Below are 15457 nucleotides of genomic sequence, written 5' to 3' on the forward strand. Positions count from 1 at the left end.
CCCCTAGAATTTTTTCCAGCAGCGGTGCTGTTACCAAGCCGCGCGTCAGGGGGTCCGGGGGCATGCACCTCCGGAATAAAAAAAAAAAACAAAAACCTTAAACCATGATTTCTGGCAAGTTTTGTGGATAGAAATAGACATTTTGAACATTAAAATCCAAATTAAGCTTTTTATTAGTTTAAAAGGTGACTAGCTTATAGCCTATTTTACTTCAATAACCTGCAGGGATGTGCAAAAAGGGGCAAGGGCTCAAATGTAAGAAAGGGGCAATATATAAAAATAAAAAAGTATTTGGATACTATTTTATGTTTTTGCAAAAAGTCTCATGCTTATCAAGCCTGCATTTATTTAATCAAAAATACCACAAAAAAAAACATATTGTGAAATTTTATTACATGATGTTGGTTTTTTTACCTTTTTATTAATCAAATTTTATTACAATATATATATATATATATATATATATATATATATATATATATATATATGATTAATAAAAAGGTAAAAAAAAAAAAAAAGTAAGGCCATCACATATCATACAAGAGCTGCAAGTAATTTTCTCTTTGCTTTTTGTTGTTTGATTCACATTATTGGCTCAATCGTCACCAGGTTTATTAGATGCTGCCCCTTTAAGACGCAGATCTAATATCATTCTCCCATTAATTTCTCCCAACTATTTACGCCCATTTAAGCTAAACTGTGTTTAAGTGAATACTCTCCAAGCCTGTCATTTTGAGATATAGGCTATTTTTTGTGTATTTGATGGTTTAGTCGCGCAAACGAAGCACGTGTGCAAATCGGTCCGTTTCGCAGCGTACGTACACACACACACACACACACACACACCTTGAACTTGGAAACAGCGTCTATTGCGCGGATTATTGTGCTTTTCATTTTCATCAAACACGTTCTGCAATTTAGCCAAAGTGGAGAGTGCATTTGACAACAATCACAGATTGTGCTGAATCTGACGTTAAATGCATGTTTGTTGGGGAGAAATGACAGCGCGCGCTGAAGGGAAGGAAGTTGTGCTAGACGATGCGCGAGCATAGTTTATAATAGTTTTACCTCATATCTTCTTTTTATAATACTTGGAAGCGAAAATAAAATAAGATTAATATCACAGCCCTGTGATATTGTGTAGGTGTAAGCAAACTACATTTTTGTTTAGTTCTCTGGCCATCGTCAATCTCTCTCTCTTGTACAGTGTGTAAGTGAATGTGATATTACTGATCATGTGAAGATTTTGCAGTGGCGCTGAAAATCCAGCGGCGGCGCTGCGCCGCTGTGAATACATTGTAGGGGAAACGCTGCTTTTAACACTTTGCTTAAAGCCTTTATATATAATGCATTATAAAAGTATTGTTAATGCATTAATTATGCCTTGTAATGCACCTTATAATGGACTGTATGGTCTCATGAGTAATTGTAACCACAGTTATAATACATTATAATACTTATCTATTCATTGAACACACCTTATGAAAGAATAATGCATTAAGATGCATAGCAAACAACATATTTCAGATGTAAATCTGCAAATATTATAATACATTTTTAACTTTAGCTACAATTATTTATGAAAAGTTGCATAATAACACATTATAACATATATTATGAATACCTTTATAACGCATTAATGGCTTTAAAGGGATAGTTCACGCAAAAATTTAAATTCGGTCATTAATTACTCACCCTCATGCCGTTCCAAACCTGTAAGACTTTCGTTCATCTTCGGAACACAAATGAAGATGTTTTTAATGAAATCTGAGAGTTTTCTGTCCCTCCATTGACAGCTATGCAACTACCACTTTGACGCTTCAAAAAGTTGAGAAAGAGATCGTAAAACCAATCCATATGAATTGAGTGGTTTAGTCCAAATATTCTGAAGAGACACAATCGCTTCATACGCTGAATTTGATCTACTCCATCATATAAGGGTAGAAAAGGTGAAATAATAATGCCCTAATATGTTGTGATAAGCCTATATATATCAGTCAGACATAGCTGTAAGGGATAATCTGGGTTTGTTTCTGTTTTGGGTGGGTTTATCATGTTTTAGTTCTGTGTCCTAGTTTTCAGTTCGTTTCTATGGTTTTTCATGGTTTGATTAATTTGCGCACGTTATTCATTTTGTTTATTACGTCAGTCCGTTTCCTTGTTAGCTCGCTATAGCTATTGAAAAACCCAAAATATAAATATAAGTAAAACAATACTCAGAACAGAAGTTCATACCACAGACAAGTGTTGTGCTCTGATATTTTCAGGATTAAAGATCATTATTTGACATTCCTGCAAATTTTTGACATTGAGCAGTTTAAAACACCACATTCTCAGTCATTCCGAATAAAACACATTCTTAAAGGAACACTCCACTTTTCTTTTGAAAATAGAACATTTTTCCAACTCCCAGTTGATTTTTACCATTTTCGAATCTAATCTCCGGGTCTGGCGGTAGCACTTTTAGCATAGCTTAGCATAGATCATTGAATCTGATTAGACCGTTAGCATTTCGCTCAAAAAATTACCAAAGTGTTTCGATATTTTTCCTATTTAAAACTTGACTCTTCTGTAGTTACATTGTGTACTAAGGCCGATGAAAAATGAAAAGTTGTGATTTTCTAGGCCGATATGGCTAGGAACTATACTCTCATTCCTGCGGAATAATCAAGGAACTTTCCTGCCATACCATGGGTGCAGCAGCGCAATGATATTACGCAGCGTCTGAAAATAGTCCCCAGCACGCTCCCTGTGCAAGCAGGTGGTCTCGTTGGTTATGTTGACGGGTTAGCCTATTTTCAGGCGCTGAATAATATCATTGAGCCTGCAGCAGTACACAATGTACACAATGTAACTAAAGAAGAGTAAAGTTTTAAATAGGAAAAATATCGAAAATCCTTGTTTTTTTTGTTTTTTTTAAGCGAGATGCTAACGGTCTAATCAAAATCAATGATCTATGCTAAGCTATGCTAAAAGTGCTACCGCCAGACCCGGAGATCTGCTGAATGGATTCGAAAACGGTAAAACTAGGGGTAGGGGAGTTGGAAAATGTGTTCCTTTAATAAGTCATAATGCTTTTTGCTTACAAAAGTGAAAAACCTCACCTGAGTGACCTTCTCCGTCACATTATGGGTCCGGTCTATTAGTTTGCAGGGGGCGATGATGTCCATCTCACTGGGCGGAACAGCGATTAAGGGGTCCGTCATCATATCCATTAAGTTGTGTGATATTTGGGGACCCCGAACTGAGGTACGGAGACGTATGAGATCGGAGTCAGAAGTAGCATTCTGTAAGCTGGCTTTGCGGTGCATGGCGCCTATAAGTGAAAAAATTAACAAAGATCGAATTAATCTCATCATCTAATATTTTGCATGTATTTGTTTTCAATTATTACATGGCTCTTTGGAATACTTGTATAATGACTGTTATACTGTTAATTGGGCTGTACATGACAACATGTCGGTGCTAAAATCTTATATCACTCTTTCACTTTTTATACCAATGCAAAATAGAATAGCTAATTGGCCAATTGGTTCTTTCAACACCTGTGCTACTGGGTCTGACGGGCAGCTTCCTGTCCCAGTTGAAGTCAGTGGTGGAGGGTGAAGGACGCATGCCGCACAGGCTCTCACAGGAGCGGCTGTGGGCCATGCTGCAGCTGGACGGAGAGGCCTCAGAGGTGAGGTTGTGCAGACGCGGAGAGGACTGGGAGAAGCCCTGAGGCAGGGGAGGGGATGCTTCTGATGGCCGTGGCTCACTTTCAGATTCATTTTGAGTCTTATCTTCCCAAAATAACAGCTGAGATCCCCCGAGTGCAGAGCGTTCAGGCAGGGAGAGCAGTTTGTCCAGGGCTACAGACTCATGGCCCATATGGGGCATCGGCTGCATGTAGCCTTTTTCAGAATCTTCATGCAGAGACTGCTTACTGCCACTCAGGGAGCGCAGCAGCCTGAGTCTGTGTTTTCTTGCTGAGGAAATAGTAAGATTAAGTATTTTATCAGATGATCATTGCATTACGTGATTCAAACACAATAATGGTAGCTCATGAACTGGGTCCCATAAATGCTATAACTATGCTGTAACCTCCTACAGCCTAAATTAATCTTCATTGATGGTCATTTAAAAATAGGTGTGTATTCTGACACCATAAAATGTTTTGCAAGCAACATATAAATATGCCATTATATTATAAAGATATAAATGTTTTGCCATTAAAAAAATTTAATAATTATGACGACAATAGTCAAGTCAACCAATAAATACCACCATTTGGTGGGTATCTAAAGAAAATCATGCAACAATGCCATTACGCAACAGTATGTGTAACAGGAAACAATGGTGTTCACAGAACAAGCAACTTTTTGTTTACATAAATTACTCAACGTTTTCAGTAAAAGCCAACTAGCCAGCCAGATAGATAAATAGAAAGTCTCAAAATATCTAGTAAAATTGTTGTTCATTTTATTACTAAAATATTCATGCATCTTCACAATATTTATAATGACTGTTTTTATTGTTGTATTGTATTGTAAAAAAACCCCCAGAAAAAACTGGTTTGGTATTTTCATTATCGGACATGAAAACGTAAAGAAAGGATATCATTGATTATTAAAAAATGTTAAACTTACAATCCTTCGAGTTGTACAATAAAAAATTAAGACTTCAGATGCAAAATCCTCTAAGTTTTTCTTTAAAATAAGCATTTTTGTCAGGCTTCTATGCATAGGTTTCTACCTAAGTACCGGTACTACTGAATGGGCTGAGGCTGCTGGGATTTAGTGGGTTAAAAGTTAAAGTATTTTATGAATGTATATTATATGCAGAGAGCATTCCGTCAGTATCGTTATCTCATTTTTGAGCGAAGTGGCTTTTAGAGGCTTTTGCATCTGAAATCTTCAAAGATTCCTGAACATAATTGACACATTCTTTACAATGCAAGGAAGCAACACCAAATCTAAAATCCAAATTCAATATAATGTAATGAATCTGTCAGTCCGATCTGAGTACCTTTAGAGAGCCAGGGGATGGTGAGTTTGTGGTTGATCTCTCTGTCCGGTGAGGGGTCAAGGGGTCTGTCCTGCTGATCTGCCAGCTCAAAGTTCAGGATGAACATGATGACTAAACCATCCTCATTCTTCACTGGAACCACATCCACAAAGCAGGGCAAACACACACCTGCATTGAGAGGGGGAAATCGGAACATTTGCAATAATGGCCATTTGGTCACACTCCTCGAAAGCAGTACAAAAAAAACGCTTCGTATGTTTCGGTCACCACTAGAGGGCAGCATACAACAATATATCCTGTTAAATTCCAAACACAGTTGATTCAGACAGATGACAATATTTAAGTATTTAAGAGGGTTTATTATTTTTCACAACTTGTCCACCACAAAAGCTATTACAGCTATTAAGTATGAAAGGTCTGTGTTAATGTCTGTGATAACCAGCTTGGCAGATGTCCTGAGCCCTGACTGTTCTCTGTGGCAACTGATAGCCATCCCACATTGGCACTGTGGTTCCTGCTCTCTCCCACTGCCAAACCAATCAGCCCCTCTCTGTGCCAGTCTGATGAGCCAGCATGGATGGCCAGGAGTGGTTCACAACAGAGATGAACTCAAGGGCAGGCAGGACGACAATAGAACCGGGAACACGGTGCCATCTCTCAGGGATTAAAGAGTGAAACACACTTCTCTATTCCTCTGTAAATCATTTCATTCATACCAGCAGCATCTGCTACTGTAAAACACAGTCATGGAAAGCATAACCATCTGCTGCTTAACATCTTCTGCGTCATAATCTTCACAGGGTTTAAGATACCAGACCAATACAGGTGAGCACAAATGCTGATGTGTTATTATACAGGTTAAGTGCTCCATGAATGCATTTGAGATGTCTCAAGATATAACATTGCTAGTGAAAAACAAAAGGGTGTGACCTGGTCAATGGGTCTAATTTGCAAATGCAAGCCTTTTAAGAGATGCCCGCAAACAGAAACTCGTGCTCTATTTTGCAAATGCCAAGGTATGTCTGTTTATATCCATGAAAAATATAATTTTCAAACCTTCCAAACTAAAACAGATTTGGACTTTTTCAGGACCAAGGACAGAGGCGGCTATTAGGACGAGGGAGGTTAATGCCACCAGAGGAAATTGTATTGTTTTCATAAGAACATAAGCACCATAGAAAACTGAAATTAATAATGGGATTTAGTGGCTCTAAAGCCTGACACACCCCCTCATCTTTCTCTTCCTCTCCATCACATCCTCTTGTCTGTCATGGGGATGCGGGTTTAGATGCACTGTATCATTTTCCTCCTGTGCTTCCAGTTAGATATTCCATAAAACCAGCCACTACAATGAGAAAACCACAAGGCGCTTTATAGGAAGTGGTGGTTATAGAGAGAAAAGACTAATTGATCAGTAAAATGCTTTTTGTGGCCTTGGTCTATCACTAAGGTTTATCATGTGCAGATTAAGAAGGCATTTAGTGTCCTGATGTAAAATACAGTGGCAAGAAGAAGTACGTGAACCACTTGCAGAATCTGTGAAAATGTGAATAATTTTAACTAAATAAAAGAGATCATACAAAATGCATGTTTTTTTTTTGTTTGTTTTTTGTACTGTCCTGAATCAAATATTTTACTTTTTTTTTTTTACATATAGTCCACAAGACAAAAAAATAGCTGAATTTATTAAAATAACCCCGTTCAAAAGTTTATGAACCATTAATTCTCAATACTGTTTGTCGTTCCCTGGATGATCCACGGCTGTTTTTGTTTTGTTTTGTGATGGTTGTTCATGATTCCCTTGTTTGTCTTGAGCAGTTAACCACTTAAACTCTGCGGACCCTGTACAGGAATGGAATGACATCATCTTGGTCCAGAATGACATCGTCAAGTATATACTTTCAATTTTAAATGTCTGTGGAGGAGCTCTGACCTCATATGTGGTACCATTTGAAAGCTTAGAGTCTCTACTTTCTGGATCACTTTGGCATTTGTTTTACACAAAGCAACTTATTTACACTAAAATGTATTACTCTGGTACCATTTCCGTCTGGATTTGGCCTACCCAAATTGTAAAGCTTCCCATACCCACATACAGTGGTCAAAATTCAAAATGTTGGTGTCATTTTACAGGAAACCCGTTGAAGTTACATAAAACACTGCTAAAAGTGATAAACATGTAAGTATATGTTGTCTGAGCTGTAATAGCTTATCTGCAGGGCGCTAGAGCACACAGGGACTGAGTTACACAATTTCAAACCTGAATTTATAACCAAAAAATAAAAAAGCGTCTCTTTTTTGGGGGGTTATTACAGCTTAGACAACATATACTTACATTTTTATCACTTTTAGCAGGGGTTTATGAAACTTCAAAGGGTTTCCTTTAAAATGACACCCAATTGTGTATTTAGACCACTGTATGTGGGTATGGGAAGCTTTTCAATTTGGGTAGGCCAAATCCAAATCCCAAATATGGTCCCAGAGCTTAAGAGGTTAAACTGCCCAATGTTCTTCTGAAAAATCCTCCCACATTCTTCAGTTTTCCAGCATCTTTTGCATATTTGAACCCTCTCCAGCAGTGACTGTATGATTTTCCACACTGAGGACAATTGAGGGACTCAAACACAACTACTAAAAAACATGGAAACATTCACTGATGCTCCAGAAGGAAACATAACGCATTAAGAGCCGGGGGCTGAAAACTTTTGAGCAGGATGAAGAGGTCCAAATTTTTCTTATTTTGTTTAAATATCTTTTTTTATTTTATTTAGTACTGCCCTTCAGAAGCAGCAGAAGATACTGGCATGTTTCCCAGAAGACAAATTGAGTACAATTTACCTTGATCTTCAAATTCAGTAAGTTTTCACCCCCCAGCTCTTAATGCATCGTGTTTCCTTCTGGAGCATCAGTGAATGTTTCAACCTTTTTTAGTAGTTGTGTTTGAGTCCCTCAATCGTCCTCAGTGTGAAAAGATGGATCTCAAAATCATACAGTCACTGCTGGAGAGGGTTCAAATATGGAAAAGATGCTGGAAAACTGAAGAATGTGCAGGACCTGGAGGATTTTTCTGAAGAACATTGGGCAGTTTAACTGCTCAGGACAAAAAAGGGACTCATGAACAGCCATCAAAAAACAAAAAAACAGCCGATCCAGGGAACGACACACAGTATTGAGAATTAATGGTTCATAAACGTTTGAACGGGGTTATTTTAATAAATTCAGCTTTTTTTTGTCTTTTGGACTATATGTAAAAAATATTATGTAAAATATCTTATTCAGGACAGTACTAAATAAAAAATAACATGCATTTTGTATGATCTCTTTTATTTAGTTAAAATTATTCATATTTTCACAGATTCTTCAAGTGGTTCACATACTTTTTCTTGCCACTGTGTGTTGGTTTTTTTCAGTGTTTTTACAGTTCAAAATTCACAGAATTGATTTAAAGGCACAATATGTAAGATTTTTAGATTAAAATATCCAAAAACCACTGGAACAATGTTATATATTTTGTTGACCTGTGTACTTTCATTATCCCAAACGTTTCCGTTTAAATCCAGAGAAATCAGCTATTTTAACCAGCGTTACGGACTGTGTCCTTGCGTCAGAGAGACGATCAGATTCGCTGAAACGCCAAAGTTTTGTTCAGAGCGGCTCTCACTCACTGAAATCTGCACTTTCATCAAAGCAGAGATGTGCGTGCGATGTACGTAGGAGATTCATTCATCACACTGTAATTGACTGTTTTTGTTCTATTAGAGCAGCGAAAATAGTATCAAACAATTATCCCAACAGAACCATAGCACCTGGTGTGACTGGCATAAAGTTGGCTTGACGTTGGATGTTTGATATTCGCTAGGGATGGGCGTATCAATATGAAGTACTGATGTGATACTGATGTGAGCATTGAAAAGTATCGATACTCAAATAAAAATATCGATACTAATGTTTTTTGGTAATTTTGTTTATTTAAAGAGATTACTTTATGCATACAATACAAATAACCTATGCTACTGAATAGTTGTGTAGTATAGGACTATTTTCCTGCTCATCTGAACCATGATCTGAACGCATGCAAATGCTGCAAGACAGAACCAGTCAATCACAGATGACACTGTTTTCATTCACAGATGACACTGTATTCAATCACAGATGACACTGTATTCAATCACAGATGACACTGTATTCAAACACTGATGACATTGTATTCAAACAGAGCTGCGTTTCCCAAAACTATCATACTAAACCATTGATGTTTTTGGAAACGCAGCCCAGAACAATTCTCATCAGAAGACAAAAAACATATGTTTGAGTGATTTCACAATAAACAAATAGAAATTGTAGCCTACATAGTGCAATTACACTCTTTAAATGTAATGTTAAAAGTTGATATTGATCATGTTCTATTCTGTAACTAATGTTAATATAAATAATGTCAGAATAAAAAGGTTGCATTTTATGGGTCACACCACTACAAGTAAACGTATTTTAACCATGTGTAAACAAAAATATGATCTAATAAGTTGCAATTAATGCATATTGAATGTTAAAATACCTTTCAAATATGATGTTAAGTGGGTATCTTTATCCATTTTACTCTTAGTAATTTTAATAATTTATTAAATGTAATAATTAAAAAGTTCAGTTTATAATAGGGATGCACCGAAATGAAAATTCTTGGCCGAAGCTGAATAATAACAAAACACTTGGCGTTTACATTTGACGTTCTACAGACACAAATATGCACTGGAGCATTTGCCAATATATTATTACAGTATCAACTGAGGGTGCTCTTGCTTGCATTTGAGGGTGCTTAGACAATTCAGCCGAACAGTGTCTGCAAACGGCCATTTCTGCGTCTTTCTCGGACACTTTAAAGCCTTCTTTAAGCCTTGTTTATACTCGACGTGTCCGCACGAGCGCGAGGGTGCGAGCTGCAAAAATGACGTCATCGCAGAGTGCCAAGTGGACGAGGCGCGCGCACAGTCAGCGGAGGCTTGCGCTGCCGAGCCAGACGAAAGTATAAACAAGGCTTAATGCCGACATGTGCTGCATTGCTGCATTTAGAAGCGCGTGCGCCTCTCTCACACGCACTGGTTGCTATATTTGATCACGTCATCAAAAACCTCATTGTTTGGTAAAATTTATTCTGTCTTTTCACTTATTTTGGTTGCCGAACATTCAGTGCATCCCTAGTTTAGAAGTATCGTATCGATATCGGTGATACTGGCCTTGAAAGTATCGGTGTCATATCGAAAACAAAATAAGTGGTAACGCCCATCCCTAATATTTGCGAATTTAGGGACCATCTCTAAAGTAACATCCGACATAAGTATACACGTTTCTAATTTCAATAGCAAGAAGAGAATGGCTTACAGTCATAAAACCAACTGTAAAGTGTTCATCTAGGTGTCAGGTATGATGCACACCTTTTAGATTTTTTTTTATTTAATAAAATATAAACTGTCAAATCACATGAAAATATGGATATTTATTAATAGGCTACTGTATGGACTCAAAACAAAATATGCTAGATTTAAATATGCCATAGCTGATAAAAAATAAAAATCTTATTTTTTTCAGACAAACAGCTGTTGATGACCTGTCATGTTATACATTTCATGTAGACTTGATTTGGATGTCTACAGTGGTAATTTACATATAACCACTAGCCACAGTGGCTGGTGAGCAAAAAAGTTAATGTCAAGCTCTGGTTTGGATATACATTTATCAGCAGAAAACTGATAACTGTTATACAGCGCAACATGGTTAGTCTTATTGTTTGAATCACTTGTTTTTTTGATTCACTGAGAGTAACGGTTTTACCATGCCTTCGAGACAACACTATTTTGTCAAGTGGCTAGCATAGCATAGTCAGAGAGAGCTTTCTCCATCATAAAATATATTTAAAAATGAATTGCTGTGTCATTTAGCAACGGTCATTTAGTCATCCTGTTTTTATTAATATGATATATTTTAATATCGATCTAGATTACTGCAAAGTGCAAAAAGTGTCTCATACCAGCCACAGAATGAACACACAGATTAACGTTATATCTTTCAGCACATTCAAATGTATTTAAGTATGATTGTTTTAACCGCACTGTTACCTCATATACGCAACGAAAAGAGCGGAAGTGGCCGACTGCAGCATAAACATAATAAAAGCTCAGAGACCGGTGTTTTGCGCAGGTCTCTCTCATTAGCATTCGCTCCCAAGGGCTCTCGCCGTGTCCTGCTTCATACCACCGTAACTTTAATAAAACTTTAATACATTCGCTCATTCATGAACATGATTTCTGCCCGAGTCTGTCGGATTCCTTTCCATCGGCTGTGGAGGTGAAGAGTCAAGACTACAACTCCCATGATTCCATGCTCATTCACAACGTCATCAAGCTACACCTTTGTTTTGAATAAACAGCCTCTATCAGCGAAACTTACATACTGTACCTTTAAATATGGTAAAATGAGCTAAACAGAGCTAAGAGCACTAAGACAGATTGACAAATCCACGGAATGAACTGAATCTGTCAAAGCCTGCAGTGAACCAACATTTGTCTCACTTCCTGAAATGCAGGTTCCATGTCAATGAATCATTACTTCAATATCCATTAGGCCACTTCTACTTGCTGTGTCACCAAGAAAGCAAAAATATCTTTACTTCTATACATTACATTATCTATGTCACATCTACAGAAAGCATCAAATTGTGAACTTTGTGAACGAGTTGAATATAAATTCTGCAGAAAATTGCAGAACTCTAAAGTCATAGATCTCATGCAACTTTATCTCATGCGTGTTGGGCATACCATAAAAAAGCGATGTAGAAGGCAGCTTTGTATCGCCAGTATGTGTCCTTGTGCTTCCTTACCCTCTCGATTTACTCGTAGGATTTGAATATCATAATAAAACAAACCGCATGCAAATTTAGATAATAGCCTGAGGTCTGAGTTGAACTGCTGCCGTATTCTTGGCTCTTCTCAGAAAAAAAAAACTACAGAAGCCTGACAGAGTTCATATTACACTGTCAGCTCTGAAAATACCTCAAAATTTGAAAAGTGAAATTTTGAACCAGTGGCACGTCAAAGCAAACACAACAAATAAATCAATGGACAAACAAAAGCTTCAAAGACAATGCTCTTCAATACAACAAATTAAACACATAACTAAACAATACACAGATAAAACAGAATTAGACTACAGGATGATATTAGGAGATGATCTATTAACACATAACATATAACATTACATAACAAACGTGTATATGATCATTTTCACTTGTAAAGAATTTAGCACGTTTGACTCTAACTTTGATCCTGTGGTTATATCGACTGCAAAATCAGGCTAGCAACATACAAACAAAGTCAATTAAGTCTATCAGCATCTTAAAAGTAAGAAACTCCAAACTCAGCTGAACGCTGAGGAGGGCTTTCTGATATCTCCTATGGGAGTTCAGGGATGAAGAACGGACATTTAAATAATTAACTCCTAGAGATGGTTTCAGTCATTACTCTGTCTAATTATAGCAGAGGAGGCCATTACCAGAATATGAAGACTGATGAGCAGGGTCATCCTCTGTCTTGTGCTTTGAATGGAGGTTTTCCATTGGACCTCTCCTAGTTACGCTCATAAATGGGTCGTGTTTTAGAATGTTTGATTATTCAGCAGTTCTGCATTGTTAGAATTAAATGTTGTTGTTACAGCTCAATGTTTCGATTATTTTATCTCTTATAAAGCGATGTTTCACCTGAAAAAAAAAGTCAATTCTGTCATCCTTTCATGTCTTTGGAAACCTGTAGAACTTAAGGCTCTTTCACACTGAGCATGACGCGATGAAGCAAAGTGTATTCCTGGTGAACGGTGCTTTCACACCAAACGCAAAACGACTGATCGTCTTCAGCTAATTCACGCCTGCATGTTAGGTAGCGCTGACTGAGAATGCATTTCACACCAACACACTTGGGTTTAACACATTTGCACATTTTACAACAGTAAATGAAGATAAATAAAGTTTGGTACTACACCAAAAACACAACTATCTACAGTGCTTACAGCTTTAATAAGATATTAAACTCACCATCAATTCCCATATTCTCTGCAATTCCAATATCACTTGACGCGATTGATCACGACCGGTGTGAATTCGATTCTATTGATTCAATTCAAGAGTGTTATTGCGTCGTACATTTGCGCTGCTTAATTGTGCTCAGTGTGAAAGACCTTTAATGAAAGAGAATGGGTACCAAAGGCTTAAGCCTCGTTCAGAGTCCAAATCTCATTTTTGTGTATATCTGATTGGAATCTGATCATACAGTATTTAGCAAGTGTGAATGGCAAAAAATCCAATCTATTTTGAGCTACATTCTTATGTAGTTTGAAATCCTATTCATTTATCTGGAAATCAGTTTCATTCTGACCACTCTGAACGGATTTCGCATGGTTTGTCACTTTCTCACACCACGTAAAAAGTAAACATGTCAGACATTGTTATAGGAAACATGCTGTTAACATGCAAGTGACTGCAGAAACAAGGATGTGTTGTTGCAAAGTGTCAGTCAAGCATAAAATTGCAATATAATTTAGACAAGTTGAATTTTGAAACAGGCGAAGGCAACAGCACGGAATAAAGCCGTGCATACCAGTCTCCTACAATTCTACACACAGCTACACTTTGTCATGTTGAAAATAAGACAACAACTGTATTGCAAACTCCTCCATGTTTCTGTTGTTGTTTTTGGCGTATGCCTACTAACGCAGAGTTGTTGCCATAGAAACCAACGCAGATATTACGGAAAACGAAAGAGTGGTATGGTCCTAATAACTTATGCTATATGCACTATATTTCAGAATGTTCTGAAGTCATATAATTTTGTGTGTGTGTTTTGTAAGGAACAGATGGAAAGTTTGCCCTTGCTTGACATTCGTGCTCACCATTCGGTTTTATTATATTAAGAAAGAGCAGCTTGGTAATTCTACTATAAATAACTCATCATGAAGGCATGCAACAAAAAAAAATCGGACTTTTTCTGTCTTTAAGTGGTCCCCAGTGCATCTACCAACCCAGAAAACGTGAAAAGGGATAACCTAGTAACTTTGTTTTGGTAAGCCTTTTTCTACAAGCATGTGAAAAAATGAGCCGTTCACATTTCTCTCCCCTTCTGATGTAGGATGGGGATCTTATTATAATATTACCGCCCCTTAATCTGCATGTTCCCACCCACGGCGCTGACAGACTGTTCAGTATTAGCATTGTTTCCGCCCTCAGGGAGTTGTACACGTTCCACCATTTTTCGCTATTTTCCTCCATAGCCTGAACGAGGGATCATTCAAGGCAGGTTTTGCTAAGTTAAAGTTCAAGGATGGATCAGAACTAACTATTCGTGATCCAGCTTACACTCTCCAGAGCGGTCACGGCAGTAATGAAAGGGAGAGTGCGCACTTTATAATAGTTTATCTGAGTTGTTTTACAGATATAAATTTTACTAGTTTATCAAGCACCTGCTGAAAAGGCATAAGGTCTGTAAATATTTGTTTACTGTTAGTTGTAAGGAGTGTTTTTGTGTAATTCATAATTTATGGATAAGACTTTAATGCACACTTCTTGTACTGTGTTTTGTTGAAAGAACAGGCAGGGAGCAACAGCTTATTTGCATTTAAAGGGACATACACAAAAACTGTGTTTTTGCTCACCCCCAAAAAGTGGCCATTTTTTTTTGTTTTACATGTACAGGTATACTGTTGTCTGATGTCAACATATGACGTTTGCGTGGTTTTTACATTCAAAAACATCATAATGAATAAGTAATAGGCTATTTTCTATCCTGGTTTTGAGCCTGTTTCATGTCTTTATCAAACAAACTAAATGATTTCTCTCTCATCCACCCGCGATTAATTGGAATGTTATTTTTTATTACTTGGCCTGTCCAATCGGAGGATATAACCGCGAACCATGCATCACTAACACACACGCACGCACAAGCCTCACTGCAGAGTCAGCATGATCAAAACTTCCGCAATTGTATTTTTCCTTCAAATATCAAGTCAAGAGAGTGAATAACACACATCAAGAAAGGAATGTTATTTCACTATTTAAGATAGCCGGTGATTGGTAGCCCGTCTGGAAAACACATAGCCCTGGGAATTTGGGCATTGCGAGCCCTGGCCCATATATGTCCAAGTCTGATCACGAATTGCAGCACAATGAACCAACAAAGACCACAAATAAAGGATTCTCCAGCCTGTGACAGCGTGCTAAGTTATGTTCAGTTAGACACGTACACATAATCAATAGATATCAAACTATCTGTAACAATGCAATACTATCACATATGAAAAACATTAGTGTGTTGCTTCATTCATTCATGTAATCTCATCCTGTCTGCAAATCCAGTCTCTTGTTTACAAACGAATCGGTGGTGAAATGAAGGAACAAATGCACAATATCTTCCCC

General features: G+C 37.4%; 1 protein-coding gene across 1 annotated transcript in view; it reads right to left on the minus strand.

Moving 5' to 3' along the window:
* The window catches only part of kcnh2a (potassium voltage-gated channel, subfamily H (eag-related), member 2a), a gene marked incomplete at both ends in the record, with an annotated part of 56668 nt that overhangs the window by 31767 nt on the left and 9444 nt on the right, over positions 1 to 15457 (minus strand). The window contains 3 exons of the mRNA XM_079820553.1: positions 3105 to 3316; positions 3546 to 3968; positions 5008 to 5175. Coding sequence (XP_079676679.1) covers positions 3105 to 3316; positions 3546 to 3968; positions 5008 to 5175 — 803 coding nt within the window. The remainder of the gene's footprint in view (positions 1 to 3104; positions 3317 to 3545; positions 3969 to 5007; positions 5176 to 15457) is intronic.

The sequence above is a fragment of the Gobio gobio genome, assembly GCF_949357685.1.
Source record: "Gobio gobio genome assembly, chromosome: 6".
Lineage (NCBI taxonomy): Eukaryota > Metazoa > Chordata > Actinopteri > Cypriniformes > Gobionidae > Gobio > Gobio gobio.